General features: G+C 50.4%; 1 protein-coding gene across 1 annotated transcript in view; it reads right to left on the bottom strand.

Annotated features, from left to right (window-relative positions):
- KIF5C (kinesin family member 5C) overlaps positions 1-23,656 on the bottom strand; it is a 120,738-nt gene that overhangs the window by 15,273 nt on the left and 81,809 nt on the right. The window contains exons 17-25 of the mRNA XM_006753601.2: positions 21,631-21,747; positions 19,495-19,571; positions 18,378-18,487; positions 16,079-16,180; positions 15,781-15,841; positions 12,994-13,065; positions 10,560-10,664; positions 8,812-9,028; positions 7,575-7,685 (exon numbers count right to left, since the gene is read on the bottom strand). Of these exons, the coding sequence (XP_006753664.1) occupies positions 7,579-7,685; positions 8,812-9,028; positions 10,560-10,664; positions 12,994-13,065; positions 15,781-15,841; positions 16,079-16,180; positions 18,378-18,487; positions 19,495-19,571; positions 21,631-21,747 (968 nt within the window). The 3' untranslated portion in view covers positions 7,575-7,578. The remainder of the gene's footprint in view (positions 1-7,574; positions 7,686-8,811; positions 9,029-10,559; positions 10,665-12,993; positions 13,066-15,780; positions 15,842-16,078; positions 16,181-18,377; positions 18,488-19,494; positions 19,572-21,630; positions 21,748-23,656) is intronic.

Below are 23,656 nucleotides of genomic sequence, written 5' to 3'. Positions count from 1 at the left end.
AGCCAGAAAATGGACATTTAGAATGTTTAGAAACTTGGTCCAACTGAAAATAAATAAGAAATGCTGGACCTTGAAAATGACTTCAGATTTTCTCATTGCACAGGATATAGTCAAACACTGTTGCAGTTAAATATTTTACCCTTTGTTCTCCTGTGTGATCTACAATAATAATCTGATTCATGTTGATATTTACTTCTGTGTTGCTGACAATCACCTGAAAGAGAAGTTGGGATGTTTCACTGGGCTGAAAAAAGTTTAGCTAAATCATAAAGCAGGTTCTAATTAAGCAAGTTTGTCCTATATAATAAAAGCATAGTATGCAAATTGTCCCCTCAACTGGCAGTACATCTGAGAGTTTGACCAGGGGGCGGGGCCGGCTGGGGGAAGGGAGGGAGGCCCCAGTGGTGGCAGGCAGCCAGGGGAAGGGAGGCCCCGGTGTGCGAATTTCCTGCACTGGGCCTCTAGTTCTATATATATAAAAGGCTAAGTTGACTCACGCATGCATGATACATATAAAGCTCTCGCTGGCGCCAATTGCACACATGTGTTTCCATCTGTCATTGTTGATCATGAATTTGGTTGACACTTCTATTATAAAGGAAGGGCAGGTAGTGATACTAAAATATTTCTTCTAATTAATTTCCTTTCAATGTGCACGAAACTGTGCACTGGGCCATTAGTTCATAATAAAGGCCTGAAGCAGTGACGCCTGCAGTGACTGTCACTGGTCCTGGGAAAGGCGCACCCAGGCTCCTCCGATGGCTCTTCGTAGTCACACCCCCTGGGTGGCCCTGCCATAAACCGCAGAAGTGCTTTTCCAGGGCTGTTTTCTTTATGCTTCAAAACATGAAAAACACCGTCTACAAATGCTAATTGCTTCTTCAAATGTCCTAGAAGAGCCCCAATTGGGTCTCTTCTGACTCTACTGCTGTGATTTTACCAAATAAACGTTGATAAAAGTTTATCAAAACTTTATTAAATAGGACATGGTTTCTAGACTTAATATGTATGGTTTTAATAAAAGTGCAGTCCTCAAATCAGGCTCTTCCTCTATATCAGCACCGTGAGAGGCATCCTGGGTCTTTGGTTAATTTTATAATATTTCCATTTCTATGTTTATCTTACCACAGAAATCTGAAGCATCACTCTGTGCTACTGCAGATGGTCCCGCCAACCGCCTTGTGGCTGGCATCCTGTGCAAGCCCACACTCGCCCTCTGCTCTGCCCAAGTTGGTGCTACTCCTCACGACTTCAACTGTCTTCATCTAAAGGGGAGGAGCTGAGCTCTGTAGGAAAATGATGTGTTCCAGCCCCGGAAGACAGAATGACCTGCAGGCATGCTCTGATTCTGCAGTGGCTTTAACAGTGAAGGGGGTGGAAGAGTTGAGTCACGTCATGACACACGGAAGCAGCACAGGCGTGCCACACACTCAAAGTCACGGCACCGCACCTGGCTCTTCATGCTCGGCAGGATCACCTTTCTTCCAAGTATATTAACTTTGGTGATTTAGAGTTTTGATATGTGGCTTCATTTTAATATAACTTCTCAATTTGTTTTGACTTGACAGTTGTGTAAGATCTGTAAGTTTAAGGAGTGTATAGTGTTTTAAATTTTCAAATATTTACATGGCGTACTACAATAACTTAAACTCTGGGACTGTGTGAGAATTTTATTTTTTTAAAAGTACTCTACTTACTATTCAAGTTTGAGAAATAATGGTCCAAACATAGGAAAACCAAAAGAATACCATTCTGCCACAAAACCTTTCAGAAAACAGCGGTTTCAGCAATGCCCCACTGGCGCCATCTGGTGGACACATTTGAACAAGTGCCCACTGGCTTGCTAAAGCGTGGCCAGGAAAGGAAGACAACTGCAGGGCCCTCAGAACCAGGGAGCTAGACAAGTATTCCAGTGCTGCTGCGTTAAATGTGGGGCTTCGAATAATGCCTGAGAGGCCAACCTCACACCTCGTCTCCAGCTCGCAACTCCCACCTCCCTCTCAGCCGATATCCTGGCTTACCTATAAGGAAAGGCATGCACTAAGAGAGCCCTCTTACCTCCCTGTGCGCCCTATCCAGCACCTTGGGTGCAGTGTCACCTCTGCTCTGGACCCAATACTCCATACCTGTAATTCTCCTACATTATCCATGTCCCCTCGCAGCTGGACCAACACCATCCGCATGCAGATAAGCTGCAATAGCCCCCATCTTAAAAAAGAAATGCAAACCCCTTCTTAACCCCACATCCTCCATTCCTCTGCCCATTCAAATAAAACTTGTCTGGCCAGCATGGCTCAGTGGTTGAGCATTGACCTATGAACCTGGAGGTCCCGATAGGATTCCAGGTCAGGGCATATGCCCGAATTTCAGGCTCAATCCCCAGTGTGGGGCGAGCAGAAGGCAGCTGATCAATGATTCTCATCACCGATGCTTCTCTTTCTCTCTCTCTCTCTCTCTCTCTCTCTCTCTCTCTCTCTCTCTCTCTCTCCCTCTCTGAACTCAATAAAAATATTTTTTAAAAAATAAAAAGTAAAACCCCCTTCTGTAGTCGCAGCTAATTGGACCGCATCCCCTTCTGCTGAGCAGCTCAAGGTCACCTCCCTCTGACTTTCACCAACCATCAGTCTCCGTCGTCATCTTCCTCCAGCTCTGCGCAGCCTTTGACACACCTGACCACCTTTTTCTAAAAACTGGGTGTCCACCTGACCTCACATTCTCCTTTGGTGGTGCCACCTACCTTTTCCACAGGTCCCCAGGGCCTAACTCCCCCAGGCCTCTGCCTCTGTCCACGCTTCCTCCGGGCTGCCTCCTCCAGACCCTCTGCCTTCCACACAATCCCCACCACCTCAACCCTGACTTTTCTCCTCAGCTGCAGACACACCAATCCCACAGCCTACTCAACACACCCACGTGGACGGTGAGCTGGGCTGATGTCTAAGAGGCATCTCCTAATCAGGATGATAAAAGCCAAACTTGCAGTTCACCCAATTTCCCGTCATGCTAAAGGTTACACTTACCTGGTTGCTAGGGCCCGGACCTAGGAACCACCTTTGAGTTCCACCACACAGCCCTCTCCCCTCCACCCTCAGCTCTCACACACGGGCTGACTCTAAGCACTTGCTGCCACCACGTCGGCTCAGTGCTACCCCTTCCAAGTGGAGAGCAGCAACCGCCGCTAGGAAAGGCCCTGCTCCTACCCTCAGGCCCCCGCCCTTTCTCCGAAGCCCAGCCCATGGTGGCCCTTTCCTATCATGAACCAGGTCCCACCATTTCCATCCCAAAGCCCCGCACACCTGGACTCCACTCTAAACTGCTCACCGGAGCCTCAAAGCCTCACTTATCCAGTCCCCACCTCCCTTCCCAACAGCCCGAATTAAGACGGTCTCCCCTGTTCTCTGTGCGTTAGTCCGATCAGCCTTCCTTGGCTCCTCAGATATGCCCATCTTCCACGCGTGTCTGTGCCACTCTGCCCCAGGCCACTGGGTGGCTGGCTTTTCATCATTCAGTTCTCAGCTCAAATGTCAGCCCCTCTTTCCACATTAGCATCCTCCGTCTCTATTCCATGACCCTGTTCTTTACTTTCTTCAGTGCAATAACCACTATTTGAAGTTGCCTTGTGTATGTGCTGTGTCTCCCAAAACAAGCATATCACTACACACGAAGAGAGCCCTCTGTGTCTCACTCACTGTTAAAACGAGCACAGAGCAACCTCTATGCCCGTTCCCATTCTTTGGATGAGGAAACTGAGGCTGAAAAAAATCATCCTCAATGTCACACAGGAGTAAAGTCAAGGCCGGGCCTGGAACCCACATCTGGCCAAAGCCATGTCCCATGTCCTTAACTTGTTGCATGTACTGCCCATGTCCAGCTTTTGGTCTGAAAAAGAGGTTCCCCGTCCCCGAGATTTAAGTTTGATTAGATAAGAGCCAGCATTGCCCTGGGTTCTTTTGTTTTCTATACCTTAATTTCTATATCTTCAGTTCCTCCGAAACCTTGAAAATAAACCAAAATACTTATTGTGATTCTAGTTCTTGAACCTTAACATGAAGCAGAAGAAATTCCCAGAGATATCTAGAGCCATCCGCGTGCTGTTCTGGCCTCACAGGGCTGGGAAGAGGGAGCAGGTGAAATCACTCCACCCAGCGCACACACGTTTCACAGCAAGACTCCCAAGGGTTTGGAAAGGCCATCACAATGTGATCTCATCTAAACAATGAATTTCACATTTCCAATTATTTCTTTAAAAATGATTTAGCATTTCCTCACTTCCAGTTATAATTCTCCACTCCATTGGATATTATCCTTTTTTTTTCTAACCTCTGCTGACAAATGCCAGTCTTTTCTTACAATTGTTCTTTCCTTAAAAATAGTCAATGTTCTTGCCCGGCTGATGTGGCTCAGTGGTTGAGCGCTGACCCATCAACCAGGAGGTCATGGTTCGATTCCCGGTCAGGGCACATGCCTGGATTGTGGGCTCCATCCCCAGTGAGGGAAGAGGGGTGAGGGAGTGTGCAGGAGGCAGCCGATCAATGACACTCTCTTATCATTGATGTTTCTATCTCTCTCTCCCTCTCCCTTCCTCTCTCTGAAATTAATAAAAATATATTTTTTTAAAAAGAAAAATAAAGTCAATGTTCTTGTTTATGACTTTCAGATAAATGATAGTATCTTTAAAACCCCTTGTATCTGCTCATAGCAGCAAACAGGCTACTCAGACATGGGCCTTCCGCACCGCACTCAGTGGTTATGATCTACTAGAGACTAAAAATTATTTTGTAACAACTGTATGAAATCAAGGAGATTATAAACCAACGTTTCCCAACTACCTACTATGTACCCAGTACTGCACTGCTCATGAATATTAGAAGCTGGCGTTTTAACTGAGCACTTGTTATACGCCAAGCAGCTTAGAAGCATGACATCAATGTCCATGGCCCAGGGAAAGGACTCTCGCCCTGCCACAGAAGAGGACACCAGCTCTGAGGTGAAATAACTTGAAAGAAGCAGAGGACCCGGCACTGACCAGGTGTCTAAGGCCAGACCTGCAACTACACCGCGTCCCGGCAACGGGAAAGGGTCCGTTCGTGACGTGGTGAGAAAAGCACCCAGCCCAGGAGTTGTACGTATGTATGAAGTAGGTCGAGGAGCTTCCAGTTTCAGATACAATCATCAAAACCACTCATAACACTTTGAGTAAAGAAACTAATCACCACGGTGGGTGAGGGCATTCTGTTACTTCGAAAGTCTCAGCCGACCTACTGATTTTCCATCTTCAGGGTGAGAAGAGGATATCCAGGCAATAATGGCCAACATGCGCTGTGCGTACCTCCCACACAGTGTGGGTCCGGCAGGCCTCTGTGGGACAGCATTCGTGAAGTGACCACTGCACCGTCTCTAGACCTGGAGAGCACAGTCTCTTGCTGGGAGCCAAGCACAGGCACCTGTCTGCAAGCTCACCTCAAGTGGGCAATGCAGGTACTACATCCAGGACAGCTCTGCAGCATGCGAGGTGTTCAGCAAATGCCGAGTGCTGGGTGCCCACAGCATTCATCTTCCTGTCCTCAGCAAAGAAACACTACTCTTACTCGGGGCGGTGATGCACCTAGCTAAACGACCACCTTTCCCAGCCTCCCTTGCAGCTAGGCATGGCCGTGTACCTCAGTTCTACCAGCGGGATGTGGGCACCAGGACTGTATGGGACTCTGGGAAGGCTGCTTAAATAAGGAAGCTGATTCAGTGGGAGAGCTGCTTTTGCCTCGTCTCTGCTTCCTTTCTGCTTCCTACGCTTGGAATGTAAATTGTAGCAGTCATTTCGGTGGCCTTGAGATGACCTTGAGAAAGGGAGGAAGGTATTTGCTGAGGACAATGAGTCTAAATTTAAGAGGCTAGCTTTCTGTTGTGACAGACCACTTCAAATTCCTTATGCAACGGAAATAAACGCCCATCTTATGTAAGTCACAGTAACTTTAAGATAGTAGTTCTCAAGCTTTGGTGGCAAATGAAACACCTGGGGTACTTGGTGAAAATACCAAGGTCCACTACAGCGGGAAGCCCGGGGAGGGTTGGCGGGAGGGTGGTAAGAGATCAACCAAAGGACTTGTATGCATGCATATAAGCATAACCAATGGACACAAGACACTGGGGGGTAAGGGAGGCCGGGGGAATGTCAAGGGGGAAAAAAAAGGAGACATATGTAATACTCTTTGTAATACTTTATGCAATAAAACAAATTTTTTTTTTAAAAAAAGAAAATACCAAGGTCCAGGTCCCTATGCTACCTTGATGAGCCTAGGTCCCTGGGTGCCAGATGATGCCAACACCCCCAGAGTTCAAGAACCAGTGCCATAGGCTTTTCTGTGCTAAGTAGCCCAACTTGACCTTCCAGGTCCATTCCAGTGTTAACCCCGACACTGACCACATGGCAGGCAAAGCAATTTTATAATATCTGATTTTATTTGCTTCCGACTTGAAGTGGAGGTCAGATCTGAATGGGGTGGGCTGCTGCCAAGTTCATGTCCTACCCACCCATCTCGGACATGGCAGATGGCAGTGGGCACGCGGCCTGCTCACGGCTGCCTCGGCCTTCCCTGCTGTTCCTCCCTGCTGCTCCTTGAATGGTGCCTGGGTGGGGCCGCCAAGCTTCCCCCTCGGAAGTTTTAGTCTGAGCCTGAGCAGTGCCGTCATCTCCGAGTGAGGGCTCCAGCCTCCCTCCGTTCCCCGTCCTTACCATGATGCAAAAAGGGCTGGGAGCTGCTGCTCTCCTGCGTGGCCGGTCACTGAGGTTTGCTGTGCAAACCCGCCCCCTCACACACTAGCTTCCTCCGGCGGGGCTCAGAGGTCAAGGCCAGCATCCGGAGCCACCTCCTCCCTTCCACACGTTACTGGTTCAAAGTCAGTTTTCTGGCCACCCCATTATCTGTCTGCTCTACTAACCAGCAGCCCGTTCTCCACCTCGAAGTTCAAAAGGACAGGCTTGTGCTCTTTTCCTCTCTCTTCCCAAGTTTATTACCTCTCCCCCTTTTTTGCTGTAGAACCATATTAGGCATGTGGGTTGTGGAAAGAGACGTTTACAGCCCACTATCTCAAAGGAAAAACTGGCCTGGATCCACCCAAATATACTAGTAGATTAGCATAGTTTTCAAACACTCCATTTGTTGAGCTCAGATAGTAACTGTAAAAATATGACTGTCATTATCTGGCTTTTGCTTTATATTCAGTTCCTGAGACTTAATCACCCATGTCTGTCTGTTCTGGGTAAAAGCAGTTGACAAACGGGTAATGCCCTTTTGGATGCCAGCTCCGGCGGGGAGTCCCAAAGACAAAAGCAAGCTCAGGTGACTCATTCACCACACCCTCGCCTGTCTCTGGGGGACCCGGCGCCAGGTGGCCCAGCTAGAAGACCCCGGGGCACTAGATTGAGTTGAGGATAGGCTTCGGTCCCTGACACCTGAACCCCAGGGCCTGTGGGAGCAGAGCTGTCTCCTGTCTGCTGCAGGTCCACACACACGTGGGAGGAAGCCAGGCAGGGGCAGGGCTCTGGCCCAGACAGAAGCCACCCAGCACCAGGGACTTACTTATTTATTTCTGGTAATGAGTGGAGTTTGATGAGCCGCCTCCTCCCCCTCGGATGGCGTGAACGGCTGTTGGAGATGACGCTGGGTAGTGTCCGGGCCGGATGGGTTTGGCTGTGTCAACCAACAGAAAGGAGAGAAGAGGCGTCAGAAAGGACTCAGAGAGCCACGCCCAGGTACCTTCAGGCCACAGGTGAAAAGCAAGGCAGAATTCTTGTCAGCATTACCGTTCTCAGCCACCAGAGCCTCTGAAAGAAAGTTTGCCCTCCTATTAGTGCAGGGAGCTAACCCAGGACACCAATGTTTAGGAGACAGAAAGAACTTCCGTAGCAATCATTTTTATTCAGATCGAGGAAAATGAGAAACAAAGGACTTTCAGTTTTGGTCCGAGGCCGACCCACAGGCCCCCATGGGTTCCGAGGGCATCTGTGAGCCCCTAAGTTAGATGTGGAATTCTGCCAGATATCCCTTTTCTAGGGAGAGGGTCCATAGTTTTCAGTAGGTTTTCTAAGGGTATAAAATCCAGTAAGTGCAAAGGGTGAAAAGATCCAATGAGCCACTAATCTAAAGTATAACCTGAAAACTAGAAACACGAAGGTGCTGGTTTAAAAACCTCTGCACAGCACTGTCTGATGGGCAATAATAGTACATTCTGCTGGAGACGCTTCAGTTTTCTAAAAAGCCCTCCAGAGATCATCCCTAAGTCCCGTTTATTCCTACAGCTCTGTCCTAGGAACGTGACGTAGCAGCTACACTCCTTCCCTGTGTGGGGAGAATGCCCCAACCCAGGCCTTGCACTTAGAACCGGGGGCTCACTGACGCCAGGCCTGGGAGCCAGGACATCCAGACCTGCATCTGCAAGCAGCTCTGCCTGAGGCCCTGGCTCCCTACTCCTCATGGTTCCACCCAGGACAGGGACCTTCGGGCCTTGCTGAGAAATAGCTGTATATTCTGGTATATCTGGCAGGGTGTCCTTTTACAGCCCAACACTTCTGCCTACAGCCCAGGCCAGCCGGCCTCTCAGCTCAGCAGTTCTGAAGACCACAGTGTACGCTGGGATCTCCGTGTAAGGACACCGCCTTCTCCAGGGTGGACGCAGGTGCTGGGATGGGCGCAGCGGCCTGGGTCCTGCAAGCCTGACCACCTGTTCCAGAACCACCGCCAGGTGGCCTCAGAGCACCAGGGCTCCTGGCCGGTGGAGACCTCGCCTTTAGCAAGGGCCCAGGCGAGAGGCACGTACCAATCTGGGCCGAGTGGGCCCTCCGGGCCATGTTCTTGGCACGCACGGCCTCCTTGATGCGATCCACCTCCTGCTGGTAGCGCTTGCGGTCCCGCAGGGCGTTCTCCTTGGCCTCCTTCAGCGCGCTCTCCAGGGCCTTGACGCGCTCGGCCGTGGCGCGCAGCCGCTTCTCCAGCTTGGGCAGCTCACAGCGCAGGTCAGCGTTGTCCCGGACAAGCTGGGGTGGAGGGGAAGGGGCAATTACCAGGGAGCACCCACCTCGGGGGACAAAGACTGTGACAGGAGCACAGCTAGAAGCAGACTCTGCAGCTGAGTGACCACCCCTGCTGGGCACAAAGTCCACATGACCATAACCCTCTGGGAAGAGCAAAGGGATCGAATTACTAAATACACGATCCACGGGTGCGAGGGTCTAAGTAAAGCCAGTCCCACCACAGGAAACTCAGGCTCGGACAGGGTTTGCTTCCTCTCTCCTGGGAGAAAGCATGCTCCGACGTCAGCGTGTGAAAGCTGAGAAATGCCCAGCAAAGGGCTCTGTGCAGGGCGCGCGTTAGGCCCTCGCAGGCCTCCTCCTCCCACCAGGACCCACCGTCCACAGCTGCGTGTGGCTGGGACCTGCTCTGCAGTACATCCCGGGCTAACGGGCAACCCGGGGGACTGCTCTTTCTTTCACCACTGAAGACACTCCGTTCAGAAGCAACAGGCTCACCCTGGGCCCAAGCTCTATCATTCCCTGGCCGTGTAACTGGGGTAAGTCATTGGACCACCACGGTTTCTCATTTATAACAAAGGACATAATAGGACCAAAGCAGGAATCTAAGTGGATAAAAAAGTTTTGAAAATCAGAATGTGCTCAAAGAAGTTGTCACTGTGTATGCCCAGTACCCGTTCTGGGACTGCCAGAGAGCAGTAAATATTCATTGAGTCCATAGTAAAAATGTTCATGAATGTCAGAGCCCTACTCCCTGACAGTGTTTACGTTTGTATTTCTGTCAATAACTTGCTTCAATAACATCAGCCACACTGAATCTGCGGTCCTCCCTCTGAGGAAAAATGACAGCATCAGTAACGGTGAAGAGCCGTAACAAGTCAAAGAGAAATGACATCCCCTCGGCCATCTGGCATTTCCATCATGTCCCAGTGTTTAGGATTTAGGGAAAACAGCATGAACATTCCAGCATTCAACAGAAAGGAGGCAGCTAAGCCCTAAATCACCACTGCTCTCTGCGTCTCCAGACAGACTCAGGGCATTGAAAGAACCTGAGAGGGTGCCCCAGGGACAGCAACAGAGCAGAGGGACAGTGATGCCCCCAGCTCCCCGCCCAGGGCCAGTCTGCCTCCTTGTCTGTGAAAGCAGCCGGCCTGGACCAGCTGGGCAGTGCCTGCTTTGCCTTCTGTGGAGCTCTGGGGCTTCCCGGGAGACACCAAAGCCCGTTGGGGACCGAGGTTGGGGCTGCAGGTGGCGGGAAAAGACAGAACTGAACTTCCCACTCCCCACACCCAGAGTTCGAACTCAACTCCTCACATTGGCTTTGATGAAATACAGTATCTTAGACAGAAGGGAAGCCACGGAGGACTGAGGATTCCACGGGCCTCATGCAGTGTGGCCCATGCAGTGTGGCCCATGCAGTGTGGCCCTGCAGTGTGGCCCATGCAGTGTGGCCCTGCAGTGTGGCCCTGCAGTGTGGCCAATGCAGCGGGCCCCGCCCAGGAGAGAGGGCTGCAGAGGGACCGCACAGCTCTCCTACCTGTTTGTGGACCTTTGTGAGCTGCTCCAGGTTATTCTCCAGGAAGGAGATTTTCTGCTTCTGGGCAGCGCTGCCCCCGCCATCGTCGCTGTCCAGCTCCACACTCTGCATCAACACCAAGGGTCAGCGAGACGAGCCTGGCACTGCCCACCCTCTGCCCAGCTGAGTGCAGGCCAGACTTTCTAAATCTCCCTTTAAACCCAGTCCCTAAAGGCTCTTCTGGAAATGAAAACCAGCAGAGGTTCTAAAAGTTTAGACTCAACAGCCTCTCAAATTAGTTCTTTGGTTGGTGTCAAAATGTTAAATTGTTATTTTTTAGAGGTCTGGAAAAAAACTTCAAATCTGCTCTTGAAAGATACAGATTAACTCTCTGTGATATATATACTTCTCTCTTGCAGGTAGATAAATACTTTTCTTTTCAAAAGTGTCTCGCATGGCATTCTCCCTAAGACTCATTAAGAAGAACCAATGTGGAAACATAAACCCAAGACCTAACGCTGATTTCAAACATCGCAGCTGGGCAAGGGTCCATGCCCACCGGGAGGTCTCAGTGGCCTCAGCTGTCCCTTCAGCTTCCACTTCCATAAACTTCCTTAATGAATTCACCTCCAACGAGTCACTACTGCATCCGGGCTCTTACATGATCAGAACTTGAGATTGGCAAAAACAGTGCCCTGCTGGCAGCGCCAACCTGAGCAGCCAGACAGGTTAGGAAAAGCATGCAAACACGAAACGGAAAAGCGTGCTTGCCTCGTCTGATTACACATCCTCTCCTCCTGAGCGCGTCTCAAACCTGGGTGTCCTCAGTCTGAAACTGAAGGAGGATTTGCTAGAACCCAGATTGCTGGCCCCACCCCAGCCTCCGGTTCAGTGGACCGAGTCTTGGGTGGGTCTGAGAATCTGCTCATCCAGCAAGCTCCCAGGCGATGCTGACGCTGCTGGCCGATGACCACACTGGGAGAACCTCTGCTCCTTCCTCGAGTTTTATAGCATGAAATCAAAGAGGTCTGATCTCCAGCTCTTCGCCCTCCCGCAGACCACCTCCTCCCTCAGACCACCTCCTCCCTCAGACTGAGCCGCTTCAGCTCTTGTCGCAACCTCTCGTCTCCCTCTCCATCACCTCTGCTCTGACCTCTCTCCCACACCTGGTCCAGGTCGTTTGGCCATTTCTAGTCTGATGATTGTGGTCTCTACCTACCTGCCTGACCACTGCCATTCAGGCCCTGAAATCGCCCTTCATCCTCTACCCCCTTTTCTTTATTTTTATTTCCAGGCTTCCAAACTCACGAGAGCCATGCTGTCAGGGCCACGGCAAACGCCTGCTCTGACTCTCAGCTGGACACTCACACCGCTGCTCAGCAGTCCTGTCCTCCTCCCTGGCAAATCCCCCCGCACTGCCTGAGCCTTCCCTAGTCTCCTGGCCTCCCCACGCGCCTCCTTCTGTATTGACACTGAGGACAGAGCCTCCACGTGAACTGAGATCAAAGCTGTCAGTGCAGCTCTTTCGACTGTTACTACTTCCTGCCAATGTCTCCACCTTGGCTTCTCCATTTCTCTCTGGGAGAATGTGTCCCTTCCCCTAACACATCCATCTATGCTAAGATTCTGACTCTACCAATGACCTTCTTATTTATGTATTTCACTTCTTTCCCTTGGCTCCTTCACATAGACATGCATGCACACATACACGCACACATGTGCCTGCACAGGCACATAATGCACACACTTTCTTAAGTATAGCTTCCTCCCATCCTATGAGGCCTCTGGATATGGCCCATGGCCCCTTTTCCATCGCTTTTAAACATCTTAAAGAATAGCCCCCTTGCTGCTTCCACTCTCCTCCCTTCTTAAACCTCTTCCAGTTGCTCTTGGGGTTCTCCATGTGGCAACTCCCCGAGATCAGTGTTTAGAAGGCACACAGATGTGCATTCCAGTCCTGCCTCTGGGTCTCCCCAGCTGTGCGATCTTGAGTGAGGCATTTAACCTCTGAGCCTATCTCCACATCTGCAACTCAGAACACTAAGCACCACACCTGGCTGCTGGGAAGAGCACATAAGACATCGGGTGCTACGGTGCTTTAGACACTCTGACCCCGCCCCCAGGGGCCTCTGCCTTCTCTGGCGTCTGGCAGCGCCCAGCAGGCGTCTGAGGCCCTCTGCGGTGTCCCTGCAGTCTGCACTCTGGCTTTCCCACCACAGCCAGACACACACACGCACTCGCTTGAAATGAAGGCCAGGGAAAGGATTACAACTGCCTGTCACTAAGGAGGAAAAATCAGATGGCAAAGCGTTCCGAGTGATTTCTGCCTCTAGCACATTCTTTTAATAACATTCACTGCCATGACAGCCAGCTTGGTTTAAGCAATGATACTTCATCTGAAAAGGATCCTCTCCAGCACCCGTTCTACCTGGTCCCGTTCGCACAGCAGGCTCACCTTTTTCACCCGGGCGGTTAGGTCCTGGACGAAGAGCTTGCGGAGGTTATGCAGAGTCTGCAGCTCCCGAGACTAGAAGGGAAGTTGTGAAGAAGCCGCGTGAGTGGGGACGCACTGAGGTATAGCACACCGGCTCTCGGCCGCCCACTCGCAAGCCCCCTGGCTCGCCCACCACACGCGCCCACCCCACTGACCTGGCGTCATCTCCGTGCACCCCACGGTGCGGAGACTGGGAACTCGCACAGTGAACCGCAAACTAGAGCAATGCCAGCTCACCTGCTATGTTCTAACTGGAACCTTCTTTTCCCTCAACCACAAAAATTCAAGTTTTCTCACCAAAATTCCTAGGGGCTATGTGACCAGAATGGATTCCTTTTTTCCCTCTAATTTCTCACTGTTTTGTCCTCACATGCACATTACATATAATGTCAACAAGGTTAAATGAAAAGTTAGCCACACATCTTCCCACCCTTACCGATAGTCTTCATGTTTCTGCGCCCACCCCCACCCCCACCCTGGCCCTGGTCCGTTTGCTTTGCATCCCTGAGCGTATGGATGAGGCAGACTTTCCGCTCAGGTGAGCCCAGGCAACGTATCTAACCGCTCTGTGCCTTAGTTTCTCAGTTTTCTTATTTGTAATGTGAGGACAAAACAGTAGCCGCTTCAGAGTTGTTGTGATCAAGATGAAATGAGATGATCTTTATAAAACGTAGGACAGCTTCTGGCACACAGTAGGTGCTCAGTAAACAGTAGCTAGTATTAATTTATTGATGCATCGTACTTGACAGCCATTTCCTCATTAGCCTCTCATTGCTTCCTTTCATTGTGCTGGTTCTTCTTATAATTTTCAGGGTAACTAACTTCTTAGGGGCATTTTTTCTTCATTTTGGATTATTTTCTACAAATGAACCCTTAGGAATTTGATTGAGACAAGAGCCTGAGTCGAACCTGGTGATCTTTGCTAAGATCAGAAAATCCTTCCATTCAAGTCTCCAGGTATTGTGATTAGTTCCTTGCAAACTATTTTCCCATCGGGAGAAGAGAGATAAACTTGCATTTATGTTTTTCTGGTTGTCTAAGTTGACCTACTTTGACAAAAATGTCAGGGGATGAAGCTCATTCACGCTCACAGAAAAAAAGGAGGAGACAAGCTAAAAAGCTATGGAAACACTAAGTTTCTTGGAATAAAGGTTCTACGTTAATTTAGGTCTTATTATGGGGTCCAATTCTGACATTCTGTGTGGAAATAAGAAGCACTGAAGTCAATTGCTTCCTCCGATGAAGTAAATTGCTTTCCCCAGGAAGCTAACGGGTCTGTCATGGTGACTACTGTGCACATCAGACCTGTCCCAGGCTTAGCCACCTCCTGGCAGGTGCAGAGCGCAGACAACTCCCCACTCCTGCCCGAGGAGCGAGCCCACAGCCCCGCCAGGCACACTCTCCCTCCCACTACAGGGGTTTTATTATTGACTGAACCGTAATCACAGAAAAATTTTCCATTAGAATTGCCACCACATCAAAGGGAAATGAGAAGGGACGGCCTGGAGCCGGGTGAGCATGTCCATGGGCATAAGTGCAAATGTCACAGAACCAGAGCATGGTGACGTTCCCTCTGCTTGTCTTTCGGCAAATGCAGCAGTTTGGGGGGAGCAGCTAAAGACCTTCAAAGTAGTTAGAAGTTATGCTTACGCACATGCATGCTTAGGCAACTGTCATTCAGCCCCTTGGCAACAGCTTTTCCTCTATGGAAAAGGGGCAGGAGGTGGCACCCAGATCCACTTTTCCTCTATGGTATTCGTCATCATTCCCCACCTGCCCTGACCTGCTCCCCTCAGGACCACTCCCCACCCGCAGGCCACTGCCCTTGTGTGAAAGCTCAGAGCTCAGCTTCCTGTCACCGTGGACAGTGAGGGTGGGACTGTGAGGTGGAAACAAGAGGCCCATCGATGGGGCAGGAGGAGGGTCTAGCCCCAAAGCCCGGACAAAGTGTCCTATGAAAGCCAGAGGGCTGCCTGGGAACCAGGGACGGCCTGTCGAGCGTCGTCCCCTACAGTGGGCTTCAGAGTCCCACCCTGGACACAGGTCCCATCCCCCGCCTGGCCCAAACACTCGGGGAGACTTGAGCAACTGAACCTTGACATCTGGGTGCCACCTCCTGCCCCTTTTCCACTGGACCACAGCCACTCCTCTCCCTGCTGCCTCTGCCTGGAAGGCTGTCTGTCCAGTCACCCCCAAGCCCACTGCCTGAAGTCCCTGCTCTAACGTGGCCTCCTCCTGGAGCACCCCCACCCCCAACCATGCCCCGTGCTTTCTATAACCGTCCAGTGGAGTTCGTCATTTACTTCCTATTGTTTGCTGTCTGTCTCCTCCAGATAAAATTCCGCTTCACGAGAGCCAGCGTTGTATCTGTTGTTTATCATGCAGCTCACGCCCCTAGAATGCCAGCCCTCGCAGGTGCTCCACAAGTACCTGCTGGAGGTTGAGTGGATGTGGCCACAGGGCGCAGAAGCTATAAAATTACAGGCAGTGATTTGCAACTTAGTTCAATTCTTACACAGGGGTCCCAGGGTTACAGTACTGAGGACAGACAGATGGACGGATGGATGGATTCTCCGTCAAGAGCCAGAGAACAACTTCTACAACTCTCACTTTTCCACAGCATATTTTATGTCTAAAATGATACACTAAAGGCATGCCCAGATAAAACTGTAGGATAAAATAATTCAACAAATCATAAACTAATCTGGTCTTTAAGATGGAAATGAGTTGGCAAACTTGCTGACATACCACTGTCTCCTCCAGCCCTTTGAGGTCCTCCCTGGCTTGTTCCCTTTTGTCATTGAGCAACCTAAAAAGCAAAAACAAAAAGGAAGCATGAACCACCAAGGGGGCGTCAGAGATCTCCATAGACACCACCGGCACCTGCAGACAAATCAACAAAACGAACCAACTCACACACAGCCATCGTCTGCTTTAAACTGGCCGGACCTTGCCCGGATATTTGAGTATCGGAATCACAAAAGCAGATTCCGTAGGGCTGTGCTGCAAAGAGAGGAAACAGAGGAAACGTGTACAGCGCACTCACAGGAGCTTTTCCAGCTTCATCTCCCGCTCCCGGTCCTCGATCTTCAGCTTGTTATAATCAGAGCTGAGCTTCTCTTGTTCCAGTTGCAGTTTCTGATTCAAACTGAAATGGGCAGGAAAAAGCAATATGTTCTCCATCAATCTGAAACCCCGAGTCCTCCAGCTAAAGACATGGTTCTGTTCCAACCCCATTAGTTCTGTGCAATCAAGGTGGCAATTCTGGAGGAGTTTGAGGAACCAGAGAGCAATTTCACAGCTCCCTCCCTGCCCAAGTGAAAACGAATTTTCTGGGGAGCGCCTGAGGCAGGAAACACTCAGCTCTGAGGATATATTTATAGTTGGCTTGGGCGAGAGCTTCAAGGGGAAAATAATGAGACGGGGAAAGGGCCGATCCTTTGAAACAGAGACAGAGAGCCTGTCAGAATTCTAGAGATAGCATGCAGCACTCAGGGAACTTTATTTGGCCGTTTCGACCTTCCCTTCCTCTCTGGTCCCATGTTCTGAAAACATATTCTAAATCCAAATTCCTGGCTCACACTGTGGCAGTTCCACTCTGTGAGGTCCTCGCGGAGTGGGACAGAGGGAGGAAACAAATCAAGTCTTGGGTCTCTGCAAAAAAGAAGCTCGCCATCTGGTTAGGGCATCTGGTCGACACTGACAGCAGCCCAGCACTTGCAAACCCTCTCATGTGGCCGCAGGACTGTAGAGGCAGATCATACGCCCTCTGAGGAAGACCCAGAGGCCCCCTGGAAGGAGCAGGCCCAGGAAACGCTCCCACCTGCTAACTCAATCTCCAACCCTCCCTCTTTCTCGCCTTCCTTCCCGCCCTCTTTTCCCCTGGCGCTGAACATTGTGAGGGTGACTAATCAGGATAATGAACATGAGACACGGGGGGAGACGCACAGCATGAATGCTGGCCTGGCAGCGGCTGGAGGAGCAGTGGTCCCTCTACCTGCGCTCCATAGGGGAGGTGTGCGGCCCATCACACCACTGACACTTGCTCGGGTTACCTCTCTCTCCTCTTAAAATGCAAATGTGTGTGTGAGCAGCTGGCACGCATTGAGAAGAGATTGGGATCAGTGGTCTGGAGAATTAAACTCTAACTCCAGTTTGATTCCTACTTGGCTGCGTGACCCTGAGTCCATCATTTCCCTGAGCTTCCCACATAGAGACGGTTCTTCGTTTACAGAAATGGGAGGGGACGGAACCTCTGGTCCACACCTGGGGGCAGGGGAGGTGGCAGTGGAGAGGACCGTATTTCAACAAAGTTGGTTTTCTTTGTTTTCCTTGCTTTTTATTTGGGGCATTTAAAAACATGACTCTATAGAGTTCAAAAATTAGCAAGGAGCTCACGGTGCAAAAAAACATTAAGAACTCTCAGGAGAGGATCCTGAAGGCCCCGCCAGCATGGTGACCTGTGTGATGAGGTGGACGGTGAGCGAGGAGGAGGGAGAGGCCAGGAGGGAGCAGGGCTCGTCAATGGCTGGGCCGTGACAGGAGAATGGCCTTGAGAGGCGTTACCAAGACGAGCTGCAATAATGCCATCCTGGCGAGCACCAAGGAACCACAGCTCAGATGCGGGCACCAGGGGCCCCTGGGAGGTGTGCATGTGCAACTGGGGGCCTTGGAGTTGTGCTGTGGACACGCGGGTGCTGGGGTGAGGAGGCAGCTGAGCTGCCTTCTCTGGGGTGTTTTTTAATCCTCACCTAAGGATATGGTTATTGATTTGAGAGAGAGGGTTGGGAGAGAGAAAGAGAGAAACATCGATGTGAGAGAACATCGATAGAACATCGATTGGTTGCCTTCCATACGTGCCCCGACTGGGGATCAAACCTGAAACCCAAGTATGTGCCCTGATCAAGAATACAACCGGCAACCTTTCAGTACACAGGACGATGCTCCAACCACATGAGCCACACTGGCCAGGGCCTGGAGTATTTTTTAACCTGTGTTAACTTCTGAGACCAATTTAGGGTTTGGGGTGTGTTTCTGTTGTTGTTTTTGTTTTGTTTTTTACTTTCATAGTATCCCCACCTACTGGCACAGGTGTCTGCCTGCATGAGTGACCAATATGACCCTGTTCCGGGGGGACTCGCCTGCCACCTGCCCCACCAGCACCCCCTGAGGCTCAGCTCCAGATGGGGGAACAGACCTGGGGAGCAGCATGTCTAGCCGCTGTGGCCCAGAGTGGCCCAGAGCCACAGGCCAAGAGAGCAGAGGCCCTGGCTGACAGCCACGTCCTTCCAGGCTGGCCCACTCACCAGGCCCACCCCACATCCCCGAGCCCCGTGCCAACTCACTCCCGAATCTCATCAATGATTTTCTGCTTCTCCTCAATTTCATCGCGAAGTCTGGACAGCTGCTTCTGGTGAGCCTCCCGGTGGCTCTCCATCTGCTGCTCCAGCGCCTTCTGCAAGCCAGACCGAGAGAGTGTGTCATCTGCGCTGGCTCTCAGCCCGCACCGTGACAGGTCCTGGATTCTTCTAACCCTCCCCACTGCCCCTCACTGTCAGATCCCAAAGCTGGGGCCCCAGAACCCGCCCTGCTTTACTGAGACAACAAAACCCAAGGATCTGTTACAAAACTGAGTGGGTCTTAGTCCAGCTCCCCCAAGCCACATGGCGTCTCTAGCCAGGTCAGTCGGAGGGCACAGACCTACTACCCGGGTGACGTCAGACAAGCCGTGTCCTGTGTGAGCTACACTTCCTCCCCTGTACAGCTTAGATACTTGCCCCCGCCCTGCCCCCTGCACGAGTTAATGGTGATGTTCAAAGGAGACCTTTTCCGCAAAGCGATGTAGAATCAGGAGAGGGGCCATCGGTAAGGCAGGTGTGCTGTTGGCTGGAGCAGGGTCCTGCCTTGGACATGGCTTTCACTATGGGCTCATCCTCAGTGGGGCTCAGGGGTTGCCTAAAACTAATCAAAATGATCTATTTCCTCATATCTCATGTTACTCACCTAAAAATCTTATTTGCCAATCATATTTGCTGCATTTTTCTTTACTGTTTAAAATGTGGCCCAAAATAAAGATCTCTATGTTTAAGGTGGAAATTCAAACTCGGGGTGTTTCTTTAAAAAGGTAGAGGGGGAGATGTTTTCTTCCGTTCAGAGGAAGGACAAGCATTTCTCCAGGGGTTAACCCGACCGCGTGGCCCAGGCAGTGGCTGGGAGGGGCCGCGCTCTCCCTCTTCATCGGGAACGGGAGAGAATAATGCAGGAATACAACAGAACTATCTACAGACAGCTCAGGCAGCTGGACCCCCCCACCTCCCGCTCATCTCTAACCAGGCCACACTCTGCGATGGGCTGCGACTGCCCGGGGTGGGTGCCCCCACCCCTCACCCTGCTCTGCCACCGCATCTCTGAGCGAGACAGGTTTTCCCAGGACAAGACGGCCCAGACCAAGTGCGCGCTCACCTTCATCTCCTCGGCATCCTGCAGCCGCGTCAGGTGTTCCTTCTCCTTATCCTGGAAGCTGACTTCGTGCATTTTTTCTATTTTGAATTTTAAACGATAGTTTCAGATTTAACTGGAAGGTTTTTCACCCAATAGTAAAAATTAAAAAACAAAACCAGAAGAATGGCAGTGGCAGGAACATCAGCTCTATCACCGATTATAAGCACGGCACAGAGGGACGTCTGCCAGGGGAGGACTGGCTGAAGCCAGGCTGGCCGCTCTTGGGACATTACCTGGGGGGAGGGGGGCGTCGTACAGGGCAAGGTGCTCATTTGGAGCAGGCCACTCTACCACTGACTCGCACCTCACACCTCCGAGTACTGGCCCCCACCTGGCCTCGTGAGTGACCCCCCGGGGGAAAACGTGCTTTGTGGGTTATAAACACGCTGTATAGATTACACCGCACTCTACGAATCTGAGTGGCATCTGAACCGATGCCACTGTCCAGAAGATCCAATTTACCTCCCAAGGGCATGCTGTCTATTCTCTAAGATTCTGGGATAGAAAAACAATCTAAGGACAAGAACAAAGACATTAGAAATATAAAATACTCCCTAGATTAAATAGGAAGGCCTCTTATTTGGGAAGGGCTGCTGTGTGTGTATGTGGGGAGGGGTGGTCCCAGCCTCCTCTGGGTCCGTGGCCCCTGAGCACATGGTGCAATGGGCAGCCGGAGTTGGGTTGGGGGAGCAAGTGATTTAAGACAGCAACACTCAGCCATCAAGCTTCCCCTCTGGTCTGTTTCCCTTACTTCAGGTTCTCTGGCTTCTATTTTATTTCCACTCAGACAACACCGCAAAAGCCCTTTATAGGAGGGAAACGTTCTTTGCAGCGTCAGGTTTTGGGTGGAGCATTCTATTCCTAACGTTCATCCGTTATCACATAAAGAAAATATGACAAGGTCACTGCGGGGGTGGATATATTCTCTTTCTTTTTAAAATTTGCCTTGGCTTTTGAAACAAGATGTACTTACTGAACAAACAACTACATAATAATAAAGGAAATAAAAAAAGGATAATATTGTCGCCAATCCTATTATGCAAGCAAAACCATTTTCATTTCAAATATTAGTGTGTAGGCCTTGGAACATAAGCATCCATTGATTTCTAAATGTTATAACCACAGTAAAAATAAGATACACTTTATGATTTTTAATCTAAGGTTACATTGTAAGCATTGAGCAGCCTTGGTCTACTTCATCTCCAATATGAAAATAATGTTCTGTTGAACAAGATACCAAAGTTAATGTTGGACATTTAGGTTACTTCCTTTTTTTCACTAATATAATTCTGTAACGAGCATTTGTGATTTAAGGATCAAAAGTATGAAAAATACTAAGATTATTAATATGTTTCTCAAAATGCTTTCCAAAAGGCCTCTAACAATTTTCATTGCGACCCATAATATGTGTGCTCCGTTTCATCTCCGTGCATATATTTTAAGCCTGTCTGGTCTCTGCATGTCTAGTCAGCCTCCTCCTGTTTACTCAGATTACTGAATGCTTCCTATGGCTCAGTACTTCCCGCAGCAAAGGCAGCGGGAGGCTGCCTGACAAGGAAACGGGCCTGTTCGAGGACGGAGGGCACAGTGAGCCACTGGTGGAAGTTCAGACTTGACCTTAAGAGCCACAATGTCAGAGGCATGGGGTTGGGCACGAGGCAGATTTGACTTTAGAACAGTCCCTTGGGTTGCAGCCCGGGGGCCAGCCTGGAGCAGACTGGGGCGGGACCCTCGCTAAACGGATGTCATCACAACTCTTAGTTAGACTAAGGCAGTGACAATGAAGACGGAGATGAGCAGGTGGAACAGACAGGCCTTTGATAGACGGGAAGCAGGAGTAGGGAAGAGGGGATTCTGAGGTGGGTGGCAGGGTGGGCTCCGGGAAAGTGGGCAGTGGAGCAGATAGAGAGTGAAGGCAGTCTTCTGGATTATTCTCCAGCACCCCCGCCCGCTCCCCCCCACCCCCAATGATGCCATTGTCATCAATAGACCGAGAAATGCTTTAATTGAGCAAAAGTGGACATCTTGAGTTCAGCAATGCAGACAGTGCCTGCTTAGGCCGAGAGCGTGACACCTGCAAAGTAGTCACTCATTTACCTTGGGCTCGGAGCTTGGCCAGTTCCTCATTGAGCGAGTCTTGGGACTCTTCCAGCTGCCTCCTCTTCTGCTCCATGTTCTGCATGTAGTCTGTCAGGGATTTGATCTTGGCCTCGTCTTTGAAACAGCAAATAGATAAAAAGAATGAACGACTAGAAGTCACTTGCCCAGGACTGTCCAATGGGAAAATGCATGGACTAACTAGCAGGGTCCTCTGTTTTCCCATGTGCTTCTCTGCCTCTCACAGACACCCCTCAGGGCCACGCCCCTCCTCGCCATCCACAGTGCTGAGACACCAGAGCCCAGGCTGGTTTTCTCCTCACAGAGAACAGAATGCTGGAGAGCAAGGGGTCGGGGAGTGTCTGGGGCTGAGGGCTTCATTCTTCGAACCCGCACCTGTGGATTGCATCTTTACAAATCAAATATTATGGCTTTTCTTTTCCTGTCTCTCAGACTCACCAATTCCTGTCTCACGGACTTTACATTTTACATGTTCCTCTCCCTGGTAAGCTCTCCCCCATCCCTCCCAGACATGGACCTTCACGCAGACCATCATTTTCTTATGGCACTGAATTTCTACATGGCTTATCTCAGCCACTTTCTTACTTGTTAGCTCATGAGGGCAGAGTACATGCTTAGTAACTATTAGTGCAGTGGTTCTCAACCTGTGGGTCGCGACCCCTTTGGGGGTTGAATGACCCTTTCACAGGGGTCGCCTAAATACATCCTGCATATCAGCTATTTACATTACAATTCATAACAGTAGCAACATTACAGTTATGAAGTAGCAACGAAAATAATTTTATGGTTGGGGTCACCACAACATGAGGAACTGTATTAAAGGGTCGCGGCATTAGGAAGGTTGAGAACCACTGCATTAGTGGGATGAATGAATGAATGAATGAATGGGAGTTCACCGATGAACAGGGCCAGCGGTCACTTCTAGAAGATGGAAATAGACAGGCTCTTCCCCCTCCTGGTCAACAGGGATCGCATTTAGGCAGGAAGACCCAGGAGACTGAGCTCGGATCTAACGAAATGACCTCTGGGGGAAGGACTCAGCTGGAGCAGTGAATTCGTAAGCATAGCGTGTGGTGAAGAGGATGATTGTAAACAAGGGAGATAGCATTTTAGCTGGCAATATTTTGTCAGATTCCTTGGATCATGTCGAAAACCAGACAACCAAGGTTTCTCTTATGTTTGAAACCCAGGAAGTAATGATTGAATCTTGAGCTCTGTGTAAATTGTAGCAGAGTACAAAACAGCACCTAATGGAAAACTATTGCTAATGTAGAAAACCCTGCCTGACAAAGGGATTCTTTAACCCCAAATATCCCAATATTCTTTTTTCAATATGCTTTTATTAATTTCAGAGAGAAGGAGAGGGAGAGAGAGATAGAAACATCAATGATAAGAAAAACTCAGTGATTGGTTGCCTCCTGCACATCCCCTACTGGGGATGGAGCCCACAATCAAGGCATGTGCTCTGACTGGGAATCGAACCATGACCTCCTGGCTCATGGGTCGATGTTCAACCACTGAGCCACACCAGCCTGGCCCTAATATTCTTGACTCCCATCTCATATTCCCAAAGTCAGTGTTCTCTAAGACCTGGGTACCTAGACCCTGGTCGTGGGCTCCAAACTTTACAGCCCCCACTTAGCCAATGATCTGGCTGCGCCCCATTCCAGTGAGCGGAGGTCACAGGCTAAGGGAGCGTGCCCACCTGGACCACATCCCCTTCTTCTGGGAAGCAGTTCCTCTCTACTCCAATAGCCCCACAGCCACTCCCAGGGCCAGTGCTGCTACTCCCAGCATCTATTTAAATAGATCACAGATGCAGTTACACAGCTCTCTCAGTGCACAGGGAGTGCAAGAGGGGCTCAGGCGTGGAGGCCGGTACCTCCAGATGGAAAGAGAAGACAGTGGGCTGCAGGCTGCGGGGTCTCTATTTGGACTCTGGCTTTGACCTCTAATAATAGGCTCAGGGCTCCCCAAAGCACATGCCATCAGTATCAGAGGGGAT

Source organism: Myotis davidii, unplaced genomic scaffold (genome assembly GCF_000327345.1).
Source record: "Myotis davidii unplaced genomic scaffold, ASM32734v1 scaffold110, whole genome shotgun sequence".
Lineage (NCBI taxonomy): Eukaryota > Metazoa > Chordata > Mammalia > Chiroptera > Vespertilionidae > Myotis > Myotis davidii.
Note: the sequence above shows the minus strand (reverse complement) of the source record. Positions and strands in the feature narration are given on the sequence as shown.